Source organism: Stylophora pistillata, chromosome 3 (assembly GCF_964205215.1).
Source record: "Stylophora pistillata chromosome 3, jaStyPist1.2, whole genome shotgun sequence".
Classification (NCBI taxonomy): domain Eukaryota; kingdom Metazoa; phylum Cnidaria; class Anthozoa; order Scleractinia; family Pocilloporidae; genus Stylophora; species Stylophora pistillata.
In genome coordinates, this window is record NC_142521.1 from 10475011 (window position 1) to 10494701 (window position 19691).

Genomic DNA, 19691 nt, shown 5'->3' on the forward strand with positions numbered 1-19691 from the left:
AAGATAATTAATTTCCAAAATGCCTTTGCTGAGAACTGGGGCAACTTTATTCTTGTCACATAACTTCAAAATAATTTATTTTAACAGTAACAGTGGACTAAGAGTCACACCTTCAACTCACAAATTAGTTTAAAATAGTGGTTTTTAACTTGTATCAAGAAATTACAGTTAACTGCAGATTGCTTTCAAAATTATGAATTTTGTTCCTCTGAAAAATACTTAATTAATATGTAATTTTTATTAATATATTTTTGACAGACACATATTTCTCAGGTTTACATGCCAGCATGTTCACACCTGCCAAAAGGTGTTAGGGGGAAGGTAATTGTCATAACCATTAAAGGAGCCGCCTGCTATGGCCTGAACAGCTTTCAAAAATTTAGCCTGTGTAATTCCTGTTCATCATATGTAATTCATAGTAATCTTCCTCCCATTATAACATTTATTTTTCTTTTAACAATGGAGTTTAAAACAGCTTAAAATGGAATTCAATCATGAAAAGATTGTATGTTTCAACAACTCCATGTCATCATTTTGTTGGTCAGAGTACAGATAAATGTGGGTTTATCTGTGTTAAATTTAAGGTACACTTAATTGAAATACAATATAACCAGCAAAGGCTGCTTATTATGCAAGAGATCTAGAGTCAGATTGAGTGTTTAACTTCTACAAAATATTCTTTGAAAAAAATTGAAAACCATACTGAAATCTCAATTCTGACTCTTTTTCAAAGCAAATCAATTCACAGTATAAACAATGCCCTCTGCAAGCTGCATTTGATCTAAATAATAATAATAAATAATAACTTGTATTTATATAGCGCTCATATCTTAAACTCATGGCGCTTTACAACACTGTACGGGGGAATTTACCAGACTGCTAAGCAGTTCACAATCAAATGAAAGCGAATATAACAGATGCCCCCTCCCCCTATTCCCAGTAAACAGGCCAGACCACATCACAGTAATCTCGTGAAGTGGGTTCTTTAACGTCCCCTGCCTAACCAAATTAACTAATTAATAGTTGTAGGAGACAGGACCTCCATTTATTCGTCCCTATCCGAGAAGACTAGAACATCTCACCATTTCTTGATCGATGTTATAGAAAGGTAGCATATTCTTCTCAATTATTTTAAGACCCTGAGTGTTGGTCCGGCCGGGGCTCGAACCCTCGACCTCCCGCACAACAGTCCGGCGCTTAACCAATTGAGCTAACCGGGAGGCGGTTAGGCGGTGACCCTGATCAATAACAACAACTTTGTCAGCTTTCTCAATAGTGCTCAGACGATGGGCCACTATCAATACGGTGTGGCCAGTCAAATTCTTGTAAATTGCATCCTGGACAAGATGCTCACTTTCTGCAAAATCAAATGTAACTTAACTTTTTATGCCTTCTATACAATATTGAACCTCATAAAATCTGACTTGCATTTATTTGAAAATGCTGACAGGATTCATTAACTCATCATACAACAAATTCATTGCCATTGCTGATGTCTACCCTGACAACAACATTTAAAATTTTAAGGTTTTCTTCCTCTTAACAACAGATTTGAAGGTTAACTTAAAAGAAAGATTACTGAAGCTCCTTTTACAGGCTCACAAGATCACTTTCTAGACAAAGCTGAGAGGTGTGGACTAGAAGAATAAGGAGAATTGCTTCCATCACTGCTCTCCGAATCACTCTGATCAATATGTCTGGATCCAACATGCTGTGAAGAATTTCTTCCTTCCAGCCCTAACATTTGGCGGCTCACAAGCTTTGCATAGAGTCCATTTTGTTCCACTAGCTCTTTATGCTTTCCTTGGGCAATAACTTGACCCTGATCAATAACAACAATTTTGTCAGCTTTCTCAATAGTGCTCAGACGATGGGCCACTATCATTACGGTGTGGCCAGTCAAATTCTTGTAAATTGCATCCTGGACAAGATGCTCACTTTCTGCATCTAAAGCACTAGTAGCCTCATCCAGCAGGAGGATTTGAGGATTGCGAACTAATGCTCTAGCAATAGCGACCCTTTGCTTTTGACCACCTGATAACTGCAAGCCCTTTTCACCAGTTTCTGTGTTATATCCCTGCGGCATATCACTGATAAAAGAATGTGCATTGGCAAGTTTGGACACATTTTCCACTAAACATTGATCAATCTCATCATTACCAAGACCATATGCAATGTTTTCCTTGACTGATCTAGCAAACAGTACTGGTTCCTGACCAACCAGAGCCACTTTGTTGTGCAAATATTTGTGATCAAAATTCTTCACTGGGATTGAATCAATCAAAACTTCACCAGAAGTTGGCTCATAAAAGTGCTCTAGAAGACTTATGCAGGTGCTCTTCCCACCACCACTGGGACCCACTAGAGCAATCACTTCACCTGGTTTGATGCTAAATGACACCTTATCCAAGACTGTAATATCTGGTCTTGTGGGATATGCAAAGGAAACATTTTGAAATGTAACTTCACCTGAAACTTCTCCAGGAGTAACAACACCACTGTTCTGAATCTTGGGTTCTCGGTCAATGAGTTCAAATACTTTCTGAGAAGCACCAACAGCCTCCATAAGACCTGTATATATCTCACCTACTTCATCTATGTAAAAGCTAAGCTGAAGTAGATACAGTATGAAAGATACTAAATATCCACCGGTCAGATCTCCATTAATTACTAAATGGCCACCATAGAGTAGAACAATGACGTCAATGGCAAGGGAAAGAATTTCAGTACACCATCTATATCCTCCATACAGGAAGGATTCCTTGACTTTAAGTCTATATATTCCATCTTGTTTGCTCTTGTATCGTTCATATTCACCATCTTCATTTGCAAAGCTTCGAACAGTCTTCATGGAAGATACAACTTCTGCTGCAATTTCATTTGCCTTGGCAGTTTCTTCTTGAACTTCTGTTGCCAACTTCTTATAGTAGTCTCCATAAATGTCTGAGATAAGTGCAACCAAAGGCAAGCCAACCAGGGTTACAATAGTTAACTTCCAAGAAAGTTTGAACATAAAAACACATGTACCAATGGACTGAACGCAGTTCCGCAGAAAAACGTTTATGTTTAATCCTACTTGATCTGACATCTTTGTTGTGTCTGAGCTCAAACGCGAGACAATATCTCCTGTCTTTGTACTATCAAAGAATCCAATTTCTTGTTTCACAATAGAGCCAAATAAAAAATTACTGATCCTCTTGGTAAATCTTGCCGCAATCAAGTTGAACAGCCCACCACGCAAGCCAGCTGCGATTGCTGTACCAAGTGATATGAGTGTCATTATGACAATGGCATTCAAAAACTTGGTCTTGTCCTTATCAATGGCAATAGCATCTATGACCTGTCCAGTGTAATAAGGAATGAATATTTCACCAGTTGCTGCAAGTAAGAGGAAAACAGATGCCAAAGAAATGTAAGGAAGGTCTGGTTTGCAATAAGACATCAGTCTCCAAGCAGAAATATTGTTTTTCTTCCCATTAGCGCTAGTCTCTTCCGAATCTTGAAAATCGTCCACAGTGATGAGAGCCTCTCTTTCTTGTATTGTGCCAGTTTCTTGTTCTGTAGATAAGGCCGTGATTTTGATTTTAGAGAGGAAATGCCACAGACCATTAGCAATCACCGTGGCAACTACAGTCCATCCCAGGAATAACCCCAACCAAATATTTGACGTTTTGTCCAATTCACATTCCGTGCTGACAAGGAATTTGGTTACAACGAAGACGACGACTCCAACGCTGTAATAAAGCCAAGGTTTCTTAAATGTGATAATTCTGGAAACTGCATCCATTTTGCGTTTAGCAAACAGTATTCCCAAGACGGCACCAAATAAAGTGCAACAGCGTACCAAAGACAAAATCCACAAATCAAAAACCGAGGAACAAAATTTGAATTTTTCCACTTGTGAACGTTCATTAAAACTAGACAGGTGCTTTCCATGAATAAGCAACACAACAGAAAAGAGGGTGTCCATAACTCCTCCCAAAATACAGGAAAAGAGTGGTTTGGTTAATCCATGTCCACGCGAACAATCCACCATGTTTTTTCAAGCACGGATGCAGGTAAACAGAGCTATTAAACTTGGTTTGTGGCACTTTTTCCTGGATTATGTCGCTACAAAAAAAAAAAATCACTTCACAAATGTCTTGTTTGAGAATTAAAAACGTCGTTGATAGATAATCTAAGATGCCACGACTCTTATTCCCGGCAAAGTTCGGGTTTTCACCCGGCGAAAAGTGCAACGGGCATCACTCGTCTCTTCGCAACTTTGCCGCGAAACATTCGTAAACTTTCGGAGATGCTCGTAGAGGTCTGAGTACTAGGAGGTGTCCCCCAGTAATCGCGGTCACGTGCCACTTCCTTGCATGCTCAGACCAAGTTCGGCAGAATTTAGTGAAGATGGTTAGTTTTGGTTGCGATTTCTTGCTTTAGTTTTGGAACAAGCTCTCAAAATAAACTTGCGCATTAAATTTGATTCTTTTTGTAGCCTGTGACTGCAGCAGCTTCACAGGAGGACCAAGAAAAACTCTTGGATGAGGCCATTCAAGTTGTGAAGTCTCAGTCATTTCAGATGAAACGATGTATGGTAGGTGTCGATCGCTATCGGGAATTCCACCTTTCTTTTGTTTTTTCCTCTTTCACTATTTTTGAATATACAATTGCAGGACAAGGGAAAGCTTATGGATGGCTTGAAACACGCGTCAAACATGCTAAGCGAACTGCGAACTTCGATGCTTTCACCAAAGAGTTATTACGAGTTATGTATCCTTTTAGTTCAGGGTACAAACAAGCTAAGCCTTACATGTAAACTGATCTGAGATTTCACATATTAGCATTTGGCCTTATTTTACCCGATTTAATATTTTACAAATTTCTCTCAGAATCAACTGTCTGTTATTAAAAAAAGTTTATTCAATCGTTCGCGCGAAATTTCTGATTTCATTAGGTAATAGGGCAATTTTTGCAGTTGGCATCTTGGTCTCGTACAACCTTTTGAAACCGTTTGATGTTAAAAGTCGCCTGAGAACGGGTGTCTCTCTTCCTAAATAAGTCTGTTGTAGCCGTTTATACTTGTTGGAAATTTTTTTGTTCTCATTGTCAGATGTACATGATATCGTCGTAACATTTACTGTTGATCACAGCTGTTATTTGGTAGGATATGGTAAAGCACTGGGTTATCATCAGTTTCACTTATGGGAAGTTGTCGTACTGTTCACTTGTTAGGGCACTTCTTGCAACTGTCTTCCCAGACATGGCCTGTCTTTGAAGCAACTGCAGGCGTCTGTAGGCTTCTACATCACTTTGGTCGCTCCTCCTAACAGTTTTACTGCTCATGAAACTGATCCTTAACCCTTTTGCTCCCAAGATGTCCTAAGAAATTCTCCTTACTGTCTGCCATAGGATTCTTATGGTAAAAGTTTGGAGAATTTGGTATTGGATCAGCTTATAATCCCCTGATTTTCTTTTTTCCTTACTCTCATCACTTGTCTGCTTGATATTGTATTGATATTGTAAGGAGAAGTTCTGTCTTGGTCACTCATGGAGTGAAAAGGTTAAGAGTGACTTGGTGAAATCTTTAACAAATATCAAGATATGGCAATATCTGACGAGCTGCGACATCTCGAACTTTTCCTTGTTGATGAGTTCCAGAAGGGCCGCAAAGTAGCAGATCTTTATGAACTGGTTCAGTATGCTGGAAATATTGTCCCAAGATTGTAAGTATTTCAACACTACAATGATGCTATAATTATACAGTGTTTGACTAATATATCTCATGCATTTTTGTGTTTCCAGTCCAGTACTCGTTTAAGGTGGAATTTGAAAATTATGAGATTAAAATAATTATTTTTTTTCACCTTGAGGAAATTGCCAAATTTGAAGTATGTTTTAACTAGTGATGTGACAACCTAGATATGAATTTTGTAGTTAAAAACAAATTTCAGGTCAGGTTTTGTCTCCTTTGTTCCAGTTACTTTAGTGTACTAAAATCAAATAAGTTTATAACCATTTTAGGATGAAGTAATTGTAAACTATAACATGTCTTTTGTTGGATAATTTCACTAATTCACTGCAATTTATTGTCCTTAACCTTCTAAGAAAAAACTTGATAAGAACTCCATGCTACAGAAGCCAATGATGTTCTCATGAGAATTTACATGTGTATTATGGGATCCATAGGTTTAAAGGCACAATACTGTATGCCTATTTAACATAATACATTTCTGATATTTTTTTTTTCAAAAAAAGGTATTTGTTGATAACTGTTGGAGCTGTTTACATCAAGGCGAATGAAGCATCTCGCAGAGATATTTTGAAAGACTTGGTTGAAATGTGTAGAGGCGTTCAGCACCCTCTGAGAGGGTTGTTTCTTCGTAATTACCTGTTACAGTCAACAAGGAACATGTTGCCAGATACTGGAGAAGAGGAACCAGTGTAAGATATAAATGTTCCTGTTAGCCCTTTTACCTCTTAGAGTGATAGACATTTATTTTCTCCCAACTGTATCACCCCTAAATCTAACATTAATGTTACGAGAATAGGCAAAATGATTGCAAACTCAAGAAGGTCTTGATTATTAGAAAAATTCTCCATGTAAGTTCCATTGGAAATATATAAAGAACACTGTGGAGAATTTGCATGCTGATGTTACACCATAACATCAGTATTCATATTCTCCATACCCTTTATTCATTTCCTTTGGTGCTGACAAGGGGGAGTGGTTTAGCAATCAATGGAATGGCTTGCCAGGATACATTGTACACGCCAAATCATTGTCCGTTTTTAAGAGTAGACTTAATATCTATTTGAATATTTATTGAATATTGATTGAATTTGTAGCCATTACATTTTATCTTTTGTATTTTTTAGTTGTTTTTATACAGGGCTAACTTCACGATTTTCCCTTTTCAGGATGTATTTTCTATTTGCATTACAACTTCCTGAATAAATGTTATGTTATGTTGTCAAAGCCTTTTTAGGTTGGCGATCATTTCCTGTATTCTTACAAACTTAATGAATGACTCAGGGGTATTATTGTAAGGAGAATTTAGATGCTGGTCACTCCAAGGGTTTAATTGACAACGATACACTTCTTTGTTAGTTACATGTGTCTCTGGGAATTTGTTGTTTAAGCTAATCAATATCTATCAGTCAGTAATGGTGTTCATTGTCAATGCCTGCGTGCTGATAGAGTACAAAAAAATTTAAGGTAAATTTATGAACCTATCAGGCATGGAAATCATGGGTTGAAACATTTAGGGAGCAGAAATGTAGTACACAGCAGAGTACTTGCCTCTCCCACTTTTTATTGTGGCAGAGATTAGATTCCCCTTTTTTTGCGTGTGATTTGAGTTTGATTGGGTTTCTTGTCCTTGCCATCATGGTATTTCTCTGTCTCTCCATCTCCCACAAAAACAATACTCTTCATTCCAAGTTCACCTGGAAAGAAGGGATAAGGAGAAGTAATTAATGGATGTACATTGCAAATGGATTTTATGATCACGCAATTTAGTCTGGTCTGTCTATGATATTGTGGAGGGGTTTTGTCATGCTATGGGGAAATTTGGCTTTTCAATACTTGAGTTATGGTAGGAATGAAAAGTGAAACAGAGAGAAGTCAGTTCAGTCTACAGGAAGCAAGAAGAACAAATAGTTGAAGTATCACTTTGTCAAGAATTGATTTAAAAAAAACCACGAACAAGAAAAGGGGTTGGTGAAACTGACCTTTAGGTAATTAGAGTATATGTATATATTCGTAAATATAAGGATAGAATTTTTATAGAGTTTTGTCTTTTATTTGTAGAGCTGACTCTGAGCACCAAGATGGCACTGTGAAAGATTCCATATCCTTTGTGCTTCTAAACTTTGCTGAGATGAATAAACTATGGGTTCGCATACAGCACCAAGGGCATACACGAGATCGAGAAAAAAGAGAGAGAGAACGGCAAGAACTGCGCATTCTTGTGGGAACTAACCTTGTTAGACTGAGTCAACTTGATGGGGTTAATGTTGACACTTACAGGAAAGTAAGGTTAACTCATTACTACCATTTAGCCTCAGAAAAATTTCTTAAACCCAAGATCTGATTGTTAATTCTCCTGTCTAACCACCACACATTTTCTTGGTAGTTGGTTAGGAGATTTTTGTGTTAGATCAACCTCTATCTGACAAGTTTGAGTATTCCCACAACCTGTTTTCTGGATAATCTGTGGATATTATAGGGAGAAGTTACATGTCAATCCCTTGTGGGAGTTAGGGGGTCAATCTGTCATAGCTGCAGAGGGAGGAGGTAATTTCAAGCTGAATCATGAGAGCCAATGGGGGCATCAGAGCTGCAAAAATTATTTAAATTCCAGCTATCTGTCGAAACATGTTTATCTTGTTATCAAGAAATGGGAGTTTGAGAAGCACATTTTTGTGCATGAGCAATACCTTTTCCAAGGTGTTTGGAAAGAGATTAACACATTTTTGTACTAGAACAACAATTCTCCAAAGTAATTTGGATATATCAACAAAGTTGAAATGGTAAATTGGCCACCATAACGATTACAAAAGCTGATGTTTCGAGCGTTAGCCCTCCGTCGGAGCAAATAGAGGAATTGTGGGTTGTGTGTGCTTTTAAAGGCAGAAAATGGAGCTGCGTTATTGGTGGGAACATGGAAATGAGAAAAACAAGAATAAATTAGTGGAATGAAAAGCATTCGTTGATCCCTGTGGGATTTAGACTGCCGGTTTGAAAGATGAGCTTTTGTTCAAGATTTTTATGGCTTTCCATGCTACCCTAAGTGTAAGGAAAGACCGCAAATTGCCATATGTTGCTTAGAATGATTAGGTAAATTAAAATGCCCAGTGACTGGTTTTGACGTGTCCTTTTCATTCCTTTCCACGTCTCGAAGGTGTTCTCGGAATCGGTCACCTAGTCTTCTGCCTGTTTCGCCGATGTATATCTTTTTGCAATAAGTGCAAGTTATGCAATAGATTACAATTGTGGTGGTGCACGTGAACTGATCGGTGATCTTAATGGATCATTTAGGTCCCTATATTTTATCAGTGTTGTGAATGAAAGGACACATTTTGCATCGTGCACGAGCACATTAAAAGTGCCTGGTTGGTCATTAGTCTGAAAAGAACTTCTGACCAAAAAATTGCCTATGTTTTTGTCGCGTTTGAATAAAATGAGTAGAGGCTGCGAAAAGATAGTGCTTGTCTCTGGATCATTTTGATGTAATTTAAAGTTTTTAAGAATGATGGATTTAACTGAGTGGTTGTGAGGGTGAAACGTGAGAGTGAATGGAATGCGGTCGGAATCTCCATTAATTTATTCTTGTTTTTCTCGTTGCCATGTTCCCACCAATAACGTAGCTCCATTATCTGCCTTTAAAAGCACACACACAGCCCACAATTCCTCTATTCGCTCCGACGAAGGGCTAACGCTCAAAACGTCAGCTTTTGTAACCATTATGGTGGCCAATTTACCATTTCAACTTTGTTGATTTATCCAAATTATTTTGTTACCCCCACCGATGCAGCCCCAAACAGTTTCTTTGGAAGCTATCAGCCTCAACTCTCCAAAGTGTTTATGCGGACATGTGATGACACAGTGACGTAGAAAAGGAGATCATGCACAGACCATCATCTATTTTCTCACTCAGACAGAGAAGAAGTACCTCTTGCTTGCTCATACCACAGATCTCTTATATATTTATGGATTGCCATTAAGTTACTGCAATGTCATTTTTGCATAATTATATGCTCTGTAGAAATGGCTGAATTAACCTTGTAACTGTTACCCCTCTAGAATGTCCTTCCAGGAGTCTTTGAACAGATAGTGAGTTGCAGAGATCCAATTGCTCAGGAATACCTCATGGAGTGTGTGATTCAAGTTTTTCCAGATGAATTCCACCTGAGGACATTAAGCAGCTTCCTTCATGCCTGTGCAGATCTTCATGAAAGAGTGAATATCAAGAACATCATCATATCACTCATTGACAGACTTGCTTTATTTGCAAACAGAGAAGATGGTGGGATACCAAGTGATATAAGGTTGTTTGATGTGATGTCTGAACAGGTGTCTTCAGTTGTTCAGGTAAACTTGTGATAAATTAAGATAAAAATGATATTAACACAGCCTTGCCTCTACTCTGCTGCTCACTGGATGTGTTCTCAGTCGCCTTGAATTCAACTCCTTGGCTGCATTGTGTAAATGGCCAACCGGTCTGCCTCCTGCCAGTTGCAATTTTCAATCACTCAATGTTTTTTTGAAGTATTTGTTTCTCTTTCATTTTGTAAAGCATTTAGAGGCTTGCCATAAGAGCTCTTTAAATTGTGAATTTAATTTAGTTTTAAATTAGATTATGAAGGGTTAGGTTATGCACCAAATTTTAAAAGCTCAAAAGTGGATGTGCATACTTGGTTTCTTGTCGTAAAATAGTTTTGAAATTTGGAATTAGAAATTGAGTAACAAATTTTATGCAAGTGTAGCTTGTATTTCATCCCATAACTTTTTGTTTTCAGGCACGCGGTGAGATGCCAACAGAAGACATTGTTTCTCTTCAAGTTTCCCTGATCAACCTTGCCCTGAAGTGCTACCCTGATAGAGTGGACTATGTTGACAAAGTTCTACAGTACACCTCTGAGATCTTCAGCAAACTTGATATCTCTCAGTAAGCCACAACAGCATGTTCTATTGTGTAGATATATCTTAGCCAAGCGCAAGGGCTGTACTGGGAGAATATCAGCCTGAGGTCTTGACAGTACGGACCGAGCGCAACGAAGTCCGTACAAAAAAAGAGCGAGGGCCGATATTCTTCTAGTACAGTCCCGAGCAAGCTTGGTTGATAAGAGATTTATTATATGACTGAAGTTCAAAGGGACACAAGTACGGTATCATTCGGGACCATTCGGGACTGTGCCCGGTCCAATACTGAGAGAATATTGACCGGCAATAGAGCATTTTGATTGGTTGATTTTAGTTATTGGCTCTCTGACTGCCTGAGTCGTGTAATAAATTACCTTACTCCTACATGTGAAATTGAAAGTTAACCAGGAAAGTAATGGATTTTATTACACGACTCAGGCAGTCAGAGGGCCAATGACTAAAATCAACCAATCAACATGCTCTATTGCTGGTCAATATTCTCTCAGTATTGGACTGGGCGCTGTCCCGAATGGTCCCGAATGATACCGTACTTGTGTCCCTTTGAACTTCAGTCGTATAATAAATCTCTTATTAACCAAGCTTGCTCAGGACCATACTGGAAGAATATGGGCCCTCGGTCTTTTTTTGTACAGACCGGGTGCAGCGAGGTCCGTACTGTCAGGACCTCAGGCTGATATTCTCCCAGTACTTGCGCTTGGTTAATAAGATATATTTAATAGAAAAACAACAATTACAATTAACAATTAATCACTTATAGAGCGCTATTACAATGACAGATCAACAGCGCTTTACAATCAATCCTAACCCGCCCATCCCACCCTAGGGGAGGACATCCATCACACAGTTATCTCGTGTGTGGGAAATTAACGTCTCCTACCCCTAACCCTGTAGGAGACGGGACCTCCATTTATTAGTCCCTATCCGAGAAGACTAGAATATTTAACCATTTCTTGATGTTATAGAAAGGTAGCATATTCTTCTCAATTATTTTAAGACTTAGAGTGTTGGTCCGGCCGGGGCTCGAACCCTCGACCTCATGCACAACAGTCCACCGCTCTATCCATTGAGCTAACCGGGAGGCGGTTAGCTCAATGGAAAGCCAGCTTTTGTTCAAAATCTTAGTCATACCCATCACAGCTTGGTCCTACAATGTATCTTGCTATCATATTTGAGTCACTCTATTTGGATCCATTTGAAAAAGCAATCATAAAAGCTCTACTTACAGTTAATCTCCAACAGCCCAATTTTGCTCTTAATATGACTATTTTTTTATATGAATGTCTTCTGACAGCCCTATAAGATGTCTTTTTTTTTCTAATTTCCAGTATGGACAAGAACAATGCAGTTTCAAAGGAGCTGACAAGACTTCTGAAGATCCCAGTCGATTCCTACAGCAACATTCTAACACTTCTTCAGCTGGAATACTTTGTTCCTTTGTTTAAATACTTTGACTTCGGCTCAAGGAAAGAGATGTCGCTTTATTTGATTACCAATGCTGTAGAGAGTGCAGTCACAATTCCCACACAAGAACAGGTGAGAGAGAAAAACAGTGATAAAAGTAGGGTTTCTGTTAAGTTGTGTCTAGTGAGCAAGCTGGATACTGAATTGGTGAGTGACCAGGCCAGTGTAGACACTCTCAGACAAGACATTTTCTTTGTGCAGTGCCTCTCTTCATGAATGACTACAGGCAAATAATTATGAAGGAAAACTGATGAAATTGGTGCTTGGTGGTAACTGGTGATGTAATAGTATGGCATTGGACAGGAGTGGCAATATGTTGGGACACATTTTTTTTTTTTAAACAGAAACTGATTCAAGCTCTGACAGTTACATGTATGCAAGTCAACTTATGTGGCCTTCCTGAGGATGTGGTTGTCTTTTGAATGGATGTGATGATCTGTTGTCTCTGATCAGCATGTTGTTTGTCATTGTACTTGGGAAATTCTAATGAATCAGCAAATTCTCAAAACTAACAGGAAAGGAATAGATGAGATGGACTTAAAAGAAATTCAAGCATGTATCTCTCTGTTTTAGGTTGACTCAGTTCTGAACCTTGTCTCTGCATTGGTTTGTGATCAAGAAGACCAGCCATCTGAATCAGTGAGTAGTTTTTCTCCTTTTTTTTTTTTTTACCTGTGGAAGCTCTGATATAACCAGTGCAGTGTCCTGATAGTCAGTGTTGTAGACGCTAATTTCACACTTTATTTCTTAGCTCACAATCGAGATCAATTTTATGATTCGAATGTATGAGCCTTTGGAATCCGCAACAACGCTAACTGAAAACTTTAACAACCAACATGTTTGACTCAAAAAAACAAAACGTTCCACGTGTTTTCTCCTCGCTCGCCAAGCCTTATGGGAGGCACAGGCCTCCCAACACTAAAAACAAGAAATTCCCCCTTTTTTTTGTAAATGTTCAACAAAAAGGTAACAACAAGTGTGTTGGGTTCTGGTTCAGAAGGTTTGGTTCCAAGCCCTGAGCAGATTTATTTTTAGAGTTCTTGGGTAAGACTCTTAAATTAATCAGTGCCACTCTCCACCCAGCTGAATCAATTGGTGGGGGGAAACTTTGAATGACACCTGATTAAATACAGAAGGAAATTTACAATGGACTGGTGTCCCACCCTGGACGAGAAGTACCATAAGAGTTGTGTCATGCTACAGAAACAGGGAGTAGTTGCGGCAACCTTCCGAGTTATTTTTATATACAGACTTCACCACTGAGATGGATAGCTACCATATTTTTAAAAAAAAGTCTGTAAATACACCGAATCGAAATATGGCGTCCAATTTGAATTACTATTGTTCTGGACTGACTAGCCTCTCACACATTTGATAATCCTTTTGTTTCCACGTGAAGACAAGGCTAGTAAGTCCAAAACAATGGTTGTTCAAATTGGACGATATTTTAATATTTCGATTTGGTGAATAGCCCGTGGGCTATTTACAGAGTGCAGCCAAGGCGTTGAACAAGGGGCAACGGAGAACAAATCCAGTGAGTGGCAGGGTGGAGGACTTGAACCCAGGCCACCGGATTACAAGTCCAGCACCCTAACCACTCGGCCATGCCGCCGCCTCAGTTTTTTCGTTGGAATGGTACTTTTTTTAGAAATTTTCAAGCATCGAGGATGGGCGATTTTATACAAAGTGATGATGTTATTTTTTGTATGTTTGTCTCATGTAGGATGACCCTGAAGATTTTATTGAGGAACAGAGTTTAATGGGAAAATTTGTAACACTGCTGAAAGGAGACAGTCCTGACCAGCAGTACTTGGTGAGTGTGTAATGACAGCTTCCAGGGGAAAAACTTTTAAAATCTTTTGGCTTTTAGCATTCACCTTATTGTCTGCGTGGTTGTAATTTTTTTTTTCTTCTTTTGTTCCAGATTCTCAACACAGCCAGAAAACATTTTGGCAGCGGAGGAGAGAAGAGGATAAAGTTCACACTACCTCCAATCGTCTTCTCGGCATTTCAGCTTGCATACCAGTACAGAGATGCTCAAGAAGAGGTATATCTCTTCAATCTGTTTTTTTTTTTTTTTTTTTTTTTTTTTTTTTTTTCAAGTTGCTTTTACTGGCCTACAGAAATCAGCAAATACAGAGCTTTGAATAAAATTGAGGTAGCTGGCGGCAAAAGTGAAGACCAGCTCCTTGCTGTCTATTATCTTATTTTCATATTTGTATGTGTATTTTTCTAGGACGATAAATGGGACAAAAAGTGTCAGAAGATTTTTCAATTTTGCCATCAGACGATAGCAGCCCTCGCTAAAGCAGAATACGCTGAGTTGTCGCTCAGGCTTTTCCTTCAGGGTGCACTTGCGGCCGACCAGGCTGGCTTCTCTAACGCTGAAACAGTCGCTTATGAATTCATGAGCCAGGTGGGTTCAATTTTTTTTATTTTCGATCCAGTAGTTACGAAAATAATAGTGCCTCTTTCTACTGTTTCTTTTCGAGAGATTGCCCACCACTTTTCGCCCTCGTCCCGTGTAAGGCGGATGTACAGGGACTCAAAAATATATGGGAACGTTATCAAAGATGTCCGACACGAGCAGCCACGGGAAAGAGAATAAGACTTCTTGCGCACTTTGAAATTTACCAGTCAAGATTTTAAACTTAATGCCAAAGACATGAGAGCTATGGGAAGGGCCAGGGAAAAGAACACTCATTCATAACTGCCAGTTACTGTCCATGTCTCAAAAAATCTGTTCTCTGGCGCCTTATTGTGGAAAGTGTGCGAGGAAAGGCTTGAGAGACGCGAAAACTGAACAGAAATCAGAAATGACTCTGTAAGAGGAGGTGTTTTTTTTTATCAACTGTGGGTGGATTTGTGGAATGGCCATTGCATATATTGTTTTGGACGTTCCTTACACAAACTCGGAATGATTATTCGAGTATTGAATTTTTGGTTATTAGTTTTTATTCCTCAGCCCGTCGAATTTTGCGTTCCTTTCCTTGTGGCGTTTATATTTTCAGGCTTTTGCATTATACGAGGATGAAATCAGTGATTCAAAAGCCCAGCTGGCCGCCATTACCTTGCTAATAAGCACATTCGAAAAGATGAGCTGTTTCGGCGAGGAAAACCATGAACCCCTGCGCACCCAGTGTGCTCTCGCTGCCTCTAAACTACTCAAGAAACCAGATCAGTGCAGAGCAGTCGTTGTGTGTTCACACTTGTTCTGGTCTGGAAAAAGCCGGGAAGCCGACGGGGGAGAGGTAACTTTATCCGTCGCACTCTAACATTATTTATGGCTGCTTTATGCCAATGAAAGCCCTTGTGTAGTAGAACTCTTGTTTAAAGTGCCAACTTTACTTTTTCCCCTGAATTTCCATGATTTTGACTTACGGCTTGTGACGTAGCATATTTTGTTTCTTTAACAGTGTCGAGACAGCAAGCGAGTCACCGAGTGTCTAAAGAAAGCTCTTCGAATCGCCAGTCAATGCATGGACAGTACCATTCAGGTGCAGTTGTTCGTGGAAGTACTCAATCGCTATCTCTACTACTTTGAAAAGAAAGCAGACACGGTAATAATATTCAAATCATGTTTGGTAACACTATTGTAGTTACAAGAGACTCTTTCACTCTCGCTAAGGGCGGCTATTATGAGGACAGACGGACGTGCGAGGGAAATAACGATCGCATAAACTCGATTTGATTCAAACCAATACGCACAAGGGGGAAAGTAACGCGCACGATTCTTAGAGGGAGCGTTCTCCCCGCATGTCATATCTCTTGCGTGCGTGTCACTTGCGTGCGTGTCACTTGCGTGCGTGTCACTTGCTGCATAGGCTATGGAACGAACACGCATTTACGAAGGAACCATTGTGCACGACTTTGAAAAGAGGTTGCAAAGGGACAAGCTGAATTATATAGCAGAAAAAAAGAATAGATTCTTTGATTCAATACCGACGATAGGTAGTAGGGCTCGACACTAAAGGTAGCCAACTAGCCACAGACTAATAGAAATTCAGTTTTAGCTTGTGGTTTTCCATTTCCACCAGCCAGTTTGGCTAGTAAACAAACTGAAGTTGTCGTAACATCTAAGATGTCACCAGCCACTTGGGTAGTAAGTTGAAAAGTTAGTGTTCAGCCCTGGGTAGGATGGAAACGAATTGTAACAGAGGCGAAATCGTTAGGGTACTGTATTTACGTCTGACGAGACAAAGCAAAGTTTAAAGCTAAAATAAGTTCAGATTTGAAATGAAAAAAATCGCGCTAAGCAATAAAAAGGAAGTCCCGGTACTGTTATGTCGTGGGTAGGCATTGTGACTTATTCTTTCCTTTTTCCAAATATCAGGTAACGGTTACGGTGGTAAATCAGTTGCTGGAGAAAATACGAGAGGTTCTTCCTGGTTTAGAGGGAACAGACGAGACGGAGCTGATAAGAAAGCACTTCGAAAACACCGTGGCCCATCTGCTGATCAAGAAAGAATCTCCTGACGAAGATTCCCCTTCATATGAAGAGATAAAGATATGAAATTTATTACCCAGTAGATGATTATTAGCTAAATAAGTACTTTAACCAGTAAAATTGAAAGGGTGCTTCTAGACGGACTGACAACATCATAGACTACAGTAGATGCCTCATTTAGGGGAAGCCTTAAGGGCAGTAATGAATGTTCCATGAACATAGGCATCCCCTATGGTAGAGGGACCAAAGTTAATGTTCCTAGAACGAGGGGTGTTTCGAGGTATGTGGATGGAAAAAAAACACCTTGTCAGGATTTCTTTCTTGTCACTTATTAAAGCCGCAACGTTTGGTTTGAAGTGAGACGTCAAGCCTTTTATTTCACTTAAATTGACTCATGTAATCGAAATCAGATCTTGCTGCATTGTTCTTTCAATACAATTGCGAAGAATTCAGGGAAGAAAATTCAGATGACTTTTCAAAGTTCGTTTGAGGTGGTTCATCAGACCAGTACTTACCTGGTTCTCAATTACCTTTGTTCAGTCTTTGCCAAATATCGCGAGGTTAATACGTGGAAGGAAAAAAAGAGATACGTAGGTCCGTTGTAGAATTTTACGCGACTAGTGCAACCTTGTTGCAAGCGTTAAATTCACGTTTAATCAAGGGTACTGTACGTTTTCCACCCAGAAGACGTTGCGATACTTCAGGGTGTCAGTGGCTGAGGGTACCATACACTGATTAGTATTTGCGCGCGTGTTGCAGTGTGTCGTGCGACGTAAAAAATTGATAAACTTCTTATGTTTATAAATGTTTGGTTATATTCATCGGCTGGTCCAAATCTTGATGTAAGTTTATCCGGTAATTGTGGATTCAAATTGGGGAGCAGAATGAAATAACGATGTTGGTCGCGCTCCACGCTCGAACTTCTCTTCACCTGACCTTATCACGTGTATAGCTTGTTGTGTGGCGACTATGAAGGAGACTACGGGTTTCCAAGTCTAGAGAAGTGTTCTTTTTTTTAGTAGTGAAGAGTCAAAGAGAACCAAATTTGAACATGTCAAGTTGAATATTTTAAAATTTGATTTAAAGATTGCAAGCAGAATTTGTTTTCATGGGTCAGGCAAAGAGCTTGTTTATGTATGTTGTAAAAATTTTCCTCCATAGTGACATGGAATCGCGGGCAGCGTTTCTGTGTTCTGTGTACACTTGCTTTCAGAGTAAGGCCACGGGCAAATCCACTGTTGGGAACGTTCTATTTCCTGAAGAATAAAGATCATATTCTTGAGAACCGTCGTTTTAAAATGCTTTTGATTTGACAGACATTTTTCGAGACAGCAAAACACCCTGGCACAAGACTGTGATAGCCTTCTCAAGAAACTCTGGTATCCATGCTCGCTTATTTCTTGTTAATGCGTTAGGTAAAGTTAGTGATCTTTTTTCTAGTGATACGTTAACTGAAGTATAATACCGATGTAAATTCAAAAATTCTTCAAATAAATATGGATTTTTAATTATTTTCTTACCTTTCCTTTCTAAGAAGCTTTGCATACGTTAACCAGCATCGAAGCGTGAGCGAGCCCGTAACTTCTCACCCCCTCCCCCATTTTACTCTCACCTTTTGCCACCCCAAAAAGAAGCAAACAAATTAGAAACAAACAGACAAAAGAAAACGCTTCTCATCTTAATGAAAAGTCCCAAGGAGAAAAGGAAGGAGAAAAGCATTATTGTCTCTAATTTTATATCTGACTTCCTTTATTTCTTTTCAGTGATTCTTAATTTCTCTCCAGTTTTCACAGAAGAAAGGGATTTCAAGTTCACATTATTATAACTCCGCTTTTGTCGATTGTTCTCGGGAGAGAGGAAGTATCAGGCTGCGCGCTCTAGATGGTAAGCTGAATAATTGACGCAATTTGATTGGTTCTTGTGATCCAATGGAGGACAGACGCACAGATGACGTCACGATAAAGTTTCCTTTCTAATTTGCCTTTTTTTTTTTATAGAAAACTAATAGATTCCATGTTGACGTGAGTATTTGCAGTAGCAGTAATAGGTCACAGATGTTAAAAGGTTGTAAGAACATTGTCGACGCACTCGGCAGCACCTTGTATTTTGTTCTTACAACGTATTGAGTCATCTGTTTTCTATTACCGAACAAACACACAGCAACATGGAATCTGGTTGTTAAACTTTTGCGGTATCCTTCGATCGCAGAGATAAGGTTCCTCGAAGTAAGGAAAAAATTTCCCGTGAATTAAACGCTTCAAAAAACTCCAGGGGAATAAGGGAGTTATCGGTTCCACCTGTCCACTAGTGATTGGAAAAACAATGAAAAGAGGATAAGAAAATCAGATAGTAAAATGTAGGAAACATACACAAGTTTTCCTAAGTTGGACAGAGGACACTTGATTGTGCAACTTTTCTCTATTTCTCTTCTTTTGTCTTTCAACTTTTAATTTCTAAAACCTTAACACGTTCGTGCTGTGTTGCATGTTATTTTTCCGAGAGTTCTAGTTTACAGATAAACTATCATTTCTGTCTCCCGGAAACATTTTTGCGTGTTTTCTGTTGAAGCAGCAGGAAATTAACGAGGTCTTAAACGCCGTGCCTTCTGTTGTTCTTTGAGTTACAGCAACCTTGATCTGCTGGGTACATTTCACTTAAAAACCTGAGAAGGTACTACCTACTGCTAAAAACACAGACGAAAACAACGAAAAAACTCTTAATCCCCTGCCTTACGACGTTTTATCGTCATATTTTCATCAAAATGCGGAAAAAACACAGTTGAACCTCTCCACCACGGCCGCCGTGAAGACAGAAGAAAGTGGCCGTTGTAGAAAGGTTTAAATGAATGTATGTACAGCCCGCCGGGAGCGAAAAAAGTGACCGTTGGCAGAGTGGTGAACGTTAGTGAAGGTTCAGCTGTAGTTATCGGCGAAAAGTTTTCCAGTGACTTTTCTTTTAGTATGATTTTAAACATCACCTTCCCCTCCCTCTGTTTTATGCTCACCAAAACTAGTCTAATGATGCGGACCAAAAAATCCTCAAATATCATTTATTTCCCCTTTTCTTGGATTTAAAGAAGATAATTTTGAAAGGAATATTCAAAATCTCAGGAAAATCAAGCTGTCAAGC

The 19691-nt window shown here is 39.2% G+C and overlaps 2 protein-coding genes across 2 annotated transcripts; one reads left to right on the forward strand and one right to left on the reverse strand.

Moving 5' to 3' along the window:
• Window positions 1-24: 24 nt before the first annotated feature.
• On the reverse strand, window positions 25-4220 carry LOC111321135 (ABC-type oligopeptide transporter ABCB9). Its single transcript, XM_022923926.2, has one exon. The coding sequence runs from the start codon at window positions 4034-4036 to the stop codon at window positions 1607-1609; it is 2430 nt and encodes an 809-aa protein (XP_022779661.2). The 5' UTR covers window positions 4037-4220; the 3' UTR covers window positions 25-1606.
• Window positions 4221-4312: 92 nt separating this feature from the next.
• Window positions 4313-18070, forward strand: LOC111321036 (vacuolar protein sorting-associated protein 35). Its single transcript, XM_022923805.2, has 16 exons — window positions 4313-4398; window positions 4484-4582; window positions 4662-4758; window positions 5588-5711; window positions 6244-6429; window positions 7799-8021; window positions 9794-10081; window positions 10510-10658; window positions 11980-12187; window positions 12689-12754; window positions 13839-13928; window positions 14040-14162; window positions 14352-14531; window positions 15127-15366; window positions 15532-15675; window positions 16449-18070. Exons 1-16 carry the CDS (start codon window positions 4396-4398, stop codon window positions 16626-16628), a joined length of 2400 nt encoding a protein of 799 aa, XP_022779540.2. The 5' UTR covers window positions 4313-4395; the 3' UTR covers window positions 16629-18070.
• Window positions 18071-19691: the final 1621 nt, after the last annotated feature.